The sequence below is a fragment of the Bos indicus genome, chromosome 29 (assembly GCF_029378745.1).
Source record: "Bos indicus isolate NIAB-ARS_2022 breed Sahiwal x Tharparkar chromosome 29, NIAB-ARS_B.indTharparkar_mat_pri_1.0, whole genome shotgun sequence".
NCBI classification, from domain to species: Eukaryota; Metazoa; Chordata; class Mammalia; order Artiodactyla; family Bovidae; genus Bos; species Bos indicus.
The window spans coordinates 13277559-13283720 of record NC_091788.1 but is presented as its reverse complement, the minus strand read 5'-3'; the positions used below and the strand labels follow the sequence as shown (position 1 = coordinate 13283720).

Sequence of the window (6162 nt, the reverse complement as noted above, 5' to 3'; positions counted from 1 at the left end):
TAGTCCATGACTGGTAAATTAGCAGGGATGAGGTGTAGATAAGCTGACTGATTTAGCCCCTCACTTTGCCCTTCTTTCTTTTCACCTGTAACAATGAGGATAATAACAGTATCTAAGCAGAGGTCTTTGTAAGTATTAAATGAGATCATGTATGTGAAAGTGCCAGGCACCCGCACAGATGCTGCTCATTTATTTGTCCAGCACAGCAGTTTTCAACTGGTAGGAATTTTGCCCCCAGGGGATCTGTGGCAACGGGGATATTTTTGATTGTCACAAGTAGGGGAGTGTTATTGGTCTCTAGTGGGTACAGGCAGGGATGCTGCTAAAAATTCTACTGTGCACAACCCCCACAACAAAGAATTCACCTGCCCAAAATGTCAGTGGTGGGGAGGTGACCCCTGCTAGCAGCATAATGCAGGGGACTGGGAATCACACACCCTAACAAAGCACAACAGGGTCTTACAAGTAACAGATCGCAGCGATAGGATGCTTATAGATCTGGATCTTGGACCCACTACTTGCTTTTGGCAAGGTATTTAACCTGTCTGCACCTTACCTTTCAAATGGGAATCATAATAGCATAAAGTCATCTCAATAAGTTAAATTATTGCTGAATAATTTTCTGCTAGCACAATGAAATTACTCACTCGTCACCACCTTGAAATTTAAGAGACACCAAGTGTCTGAAGATGCCAAGAGTTCTTTTCATAGTCAACAAGGCTCGCTGCTGTATTTCGTGTGGTGCTTTCTCAAGACAGCTTTTCTTCAGAAGTGACTTAAGGATAGCATTGAAAGTTGTCTGCCATGGCTCAGTACCATTTGTTCTTTCCCTGAATTCTTTTCTGAAAAGATGGCAGTACTTTTGATTTACACAAACACTGACCTAGATTCTAAAATCTTTTGCCTAACACTGGGTTTCAACTTTCTCCCATGTAGACACTCTTACCTTCTCTCTTGGCTACCTGAACAGAAGCAGCTCTCTGCTCTACAATGTAACCATAGGCAATATCTTGTATCGAAGGGGTGTTGGTCTCTCCACATTTTCACCAGAAAAGTCTACAGAACTGAAGGGCTCCCTTTTTTCTTTCCAGCGGCTCACTTCCCCCTCTGTGTTTCCTCCTCTGCCCCTCAACCACCCTGCTATGCAGCCACTTCATGGCTGGTTAAAACACGTCTCTTTGCCCCAATCTCCCTCTGATGATCAGATCAGACTCTTCTCCAGGGCTCCTTCAGATTCTATTCATCAAACCTGTTATCCAGGGAAGACTCCTTTGGAAACTTCACACCTTCTCTACTCCCTTTCTTGGAGAGAATGTAGGTCTAGGGAGTGAGGAAGCACAGATAGGCAGAAACCAACAGATGGGGAAGGGAACAGAAGGAAAGAGGGTAGACAGAGTACAGCTTATAAGGGAAAAGGCAAACAGATCAGCCAGCAAAGAGCATGGGGCTCACAACCCTAATAGCTTCCATGTATAGAAAACATTTATCTATGTGTATAAAATCCATATACCTGCAGAACCAATCCAACAATGGGGGGTGGGGTAGGCTCAAGGCATGTTAGGTATTTTCCCTCTGAGCTACCCAACAAGCAGTAAAGGAGTGAAAAGCGGAGAAATATTGTCATCCCCACCCTCTGAAATAAGGAAACTTGGATGCAAAGATGTTATAACTGGCCTAGTCTCCACTTCCCAAAGTGGCTGAAGCATGGGGAAAGGAGAGAAATAGACTCCAGGTTTGCTGAATTTCTCCCATACCAGAAATCTGCAAGAAAAGCCCACAGGAAAAAAACATCAGAGAGAGCAATGAGAGTCCAGAAAAAGAAAAATGAACAACAGCACTGGTAAGAATGGGAGAGATAAAGAGATGGAAGAAACAGGTGGCAGGAAGAAAAACAGGCAGAAAAATGACAGAGACCGACCCCGGTCCCCAACCGGGGACCAGTAAAGGGAGGGTCGCGGTGGCGCACTGGCCTCACGTCCTCAATAACACTGTCACTAACCAGGCAGACAGACCACACAGGAAACCATCCTCTAAGAAGACACCCAAATCAATAACAACATACCTCTGCTCCAGTCTTTTCAATACAGACTTTAATTCACAACGCGCTCAAAGGGGAGGGAAGGGGAGAGCCCAGAGCACTGTTGGGAAGGGGCTATTACACTAAACACACTAACCTTTTGATGAAAAGTTGACAAAGGGACAGGGAGCTGCAGAAGCCACCTCCTGCCCCTTCCGCCATCCCCACCCCATTCCCCCATCCCGTCTTGGTTTCTTGGCTCGATTGATCCGGTAAGAACTTATTAACGGCTTTTTTTTCTTTTTTTTTTTAACATGAGGCTGTGGTTAAAACAACCCCCAACTCCTTTTCATCTCTTTTTCTGAAGTTTCTTTTATTAATCGAATTTTTAAAATCCAGTTTCAACTCCACGTGCATTTGACGGTCGTTCTTAAGACTCGGGAGAGACCCAGAGCGGGGAGCCCCAAGCGCATTGTCTGATGTGGGAGAAGGGTGCCGCGCAGTCAGTCCCGGGGCGCCCCCTCCTCCCCGGGCGCCCCTTCCCAAGCCCCGTCGGGTCTCCAAAGGCCGGCGAACGCCGTGCGGCTGTAGCCCGCGCTGTAGTCGTAGGACACCTGTTGGGGCGGCGGCGCCGGGGGCAGAGCGCAGTCTGAGAAGAAGGGGGTGAACGAGGCCAAGAGGCCGGGCCCGTCGTCCCCGCCCGGAGAGTCCGCGGCGGCGGGGTAAACGGAGCGCAAGGGCTCGTTCAAGGTCAAGCCACCGCCAGGCGCGGGCAGGGGCGGCTTTTTGGTCGCGGGGCCGCCCGGGGCGCTCCAGGGCTCGGGGTACAGTAGGCTCCCCACCATCGCGGGCTGGGGGTCGAAGAGGCCGGGCTCCAGCTCCGGGGGTCCCCGCAGGACGGCGGCCCCGGCGGGGAACACATCGAGAGGCTCCGCGGCAAGTAAGGCACCCGCCTCGGTGCCCGCGCCGTAGTCGGGCCCCAGAAGCTCGAAGAACTCGGCGGCCTCTGAGCCCTTCTCCAAGTCGCCCAGGCTCACGCCGGGCCCCGACGGGCCGCACACGCAGCCGCCCGCCCGGGACGGCTCGGTGAAGAAGGACGGCGGCAGGTTGCGGGCCCGCAGCGGGACCTTCCTGGCGCCGGGGACCGCCGGGCCGCCCGCGGAGCCGGCCGCGTCCCCTCTCACGAGCCCGGCCGCGGGCGCCGCCTCCGCAACCCCGGCCGGATCGGCGCCCCCGGGGACGTGGCGCAGCGAGTCGAAGAGCGCGGCCAGGCTCCGGCTCTGTAGGCTGGCGGCCGCCGCGGCCTGCGACGCCTCCCGCCGGGGAGCCGCCTTGCCGTGGGCCGGGACCGGGACCGGGACCGTCTGGGCGCCGGCGAGGGGCCGCTTGGCGGGCGTGTCGGCGGCGCCCGGGGAGGGCGGGCCCGGGGGCGCGGCGCCCATGAGGCCGCTGCAGCGCTTGATCTGCTTCTGCAGGTACTTGCGGTGGTTCACCTTCCGCTTCGACTTGCCGGGCTTGTCCAGGGCCAGCTTGATGTTGCTAGACGCGGAGTCGATGAAGCTGAGCAGGTCGCGGGTAGCCTCGCGCGCATCCCCGCTCTCGGCGCCCGCCAGCAGCGCGCCCGCCGGCGTCCCGGTCTCCTCATCCTCGAAACAGCAGCCCTTGTCCAGGGCTCCGAAGGCGCCTCCCAGCCCGTCCGGGGAGCCCCCGAAGCCGAAGGGGACGAAGGGGTGCGTGCTGAGGAGCGCCGCCTGGACTGCCATCGCCTCCGCTCCGGGGCGGCCGGTGCGCCGCCGGCCGCTTCCCGCCCGCCGCCCAGGCCCGGCTGCCGCCCCGGCGTGGTGCGCGCGGGGTAGCTTCCTTGTTCGGGGCCGGCTCGCTGCTCGGCCTCCCGGGGGAGCTCATTAGGTCTTGTAAGCGAGGGGCGGAGGGAGGGAGCGCGCGGCGACCGCCCCGGTGGCGAAGGGGAGGGGCTTACTTAGAGGGGCTTAGCCGAGGAGTCGGGGCGAAGGGGTCGCTTTTCTAGTTTTCTAGGCTTTCTCAAGCTCATCTTCTTAACCCCTTAGTTTCCCTTCGCCCCGCCAGCCGCAATATGTGAAGATGGGGTGGTGCGTGCTCAAACTCCAGCTCCCATATAACCACACCCGGGCGTGGGGCACTCTCCCTGAGGCTGAGAAGCCAGGAAGACACGAGGGTTTCAACCCCAGCTCTAGTAATAATAGTAACCACCGGCTACGGAGCTTGGGAGCTTCCCAGATGGCGCTAGTGGTAAAGAACCTGCCTAGCAATGCAGGAGATGTAAGAGATGCAGGTGCAATCCCCTGGGTTGGGACGATTCAACGGAGGAGAGCACGGCAACCCACTCCAGCATTCTTGCCTGGAGACTCCCATGGACAGAAGAGCCTGGCGGGGCTATGGTCCTTAGGGTAGCAAAGAGCTGGACACGACTGAGGCAACTTAACACGCACCAGGAACTTGCTTATGCCAGGCACTGTCGCTGCACTACCTCATTTAATCTTAGAACAATACTCCTTTGAAGTACCTATTATCACTGTCTAACAAATGAGGAGACTGAGCCTCAGAGAGTTTCAGGGAGTTGGCCAAAGCTATATCCAGTCCAGGCTGACTCCAAAGCTATTCCTAAGACCTTGACAAAACCTAGGTTATTTCTTGGCCTCAGGCTTCCTCCCCTATCCGATGGGAGAAGGAAGCTAGTGTCTCTTCAAGGTCTAGCCCTGGTCCTAAGATTCTAACTCGATATTCTGATTTTCATTCTCAACTGTGATGCTCATTCTTCTACCCCTTAATTGTTACAGGCAACAGTTTACAGCAACTTGAGGCCAGCGCTGGACTCATCTTTTATTAGTAGTTGATAGAGGAGGCAAGGGAGAAAGTCACTCCCACTAAGCCAGCTGGTGCTTTAGAGAAAGAGTCCTGTGTGTGTATGAAACTCTCAGTATCTTAAGACAAAATATGGACCAGAACCTCTCCCCTACGTGTCAAACCATTTAGGTTGTCCTTTTGGAACTTCTGTTGCATTTCAAGAATCACCTTGAAGTTAACTTAGACCCACTCTCACCTGGGCAAGCTTCTTGGGAGTGAAAAAATGAGTACTATGGCAGAGCATGACAGAAGATTCAGAAAGACTTGGGTTCTGATCTTAGCCTCACCACTCAGTCCCTCTGTGTTGGGTTGAAATCCTACCTCTGATGAGTATATAACTTTCAGCAAACCTGACCTTTCTCTGCCTTAGCCCACACATGTTAAATGCAGGTTAGGTTGCCCACCTCACAGGGCACTTGTGATCTTTAAAGGAAACATCTTGTGGAAAAATCCTTATCTGTTAACTGTTCTATAGCCTATGATGAGTATTTGCCCTTATTTCTTTAAAACACAAAAAGATGACTGTGTTTCCTTACATGGACATTGAAAATGCAATAGAACACTTCAATCACAAGGTGTTCTGAGGGTTTAGTGAGGTTACATATGAAGATGCTGTGTGTGTGATAAACTGTTCCCTAAATAAGTTATAGTTTAGGTACAGAGTCTACCCAGGGCAGATATAAACCATCTCTTTCAAAACTCCTTACTGTAAGCCTCATTTTTCAGGAGGTAGCAAAACCGTTTTTGAGGACCCTGAAGGCACAGCCTTACCAAAGGAGAAAGGGCCAGATAAACACTTTTAATTTGGGAGATTAAGTACTTTTCCCAAGCTGACATGCCGAAGCAAACTTTTTTTGAAAAACTCAAGTTGGCTCAATTATAATGTACCTTTCCTTGGAGTTACACACAAGATTTTGTCCTCCATGATTGGACTGTTTTATTGTCGGTGACCTTGCACTCAGAAAATTCTGTGGTCTTGTCACTGAGCTCCATTTCACCCCCCTCGGATGTGGATGTCAGCACTTCCCTTTCCCTGTCAGCAGGACCCTTCCATCGACCCCTGGGTCTGGCAGCCAAGAGCACTAACTCTTTTTTTTAAACTTCTTTCAACTGAGCAGCTCTTACAAATCCCCAGACAGAGATTGTATAGGGCAATATATTTAATTGACATCTTTAGTCTGAAAAAAAATCTCTCTTAATTCCCAGAGTTAGCTAAGCCCTCATATAATCATATTCAAGATAAATGGAATATGAAAATTCAT

At 52.5% G+C, this 6162-nt stretch overlaps 1 protein-coding gene across 1 annotated transcript; it reads right to left on the bottom strand.

Moving 5' to 3' along the window:
• Window positions 1–2073: 2073 nt before the first annotated feature.
• Window positions 2074–4191, bottom strand: FAM181B (family with sequence similarity 181 member B). The gene has a single exon (XM_019955355.2). It carries the CDS (start codon window positions 3778–3780, stop codon window positions 2521–2523), a length of 1260 nt encoding a protein of 419 aa, XP_019810914.2. The 5' UTR covers window positions 3781–4191; the 3' UTR covers window positions 2074–2520.
• Between the last annotated feature and the right edge of the window lie 1971 nt (window positions 4192–6162).

Excerpts from the sequence above, each read along its gene's own strand:
- FAM181B (XM_019955355.2), bottom strand. The coding sequence starts at position 3,780 with ATGGCAGTCCAGGCGGCGCTCCTCAGCACGCACCCCTTCGTCCCCTTC.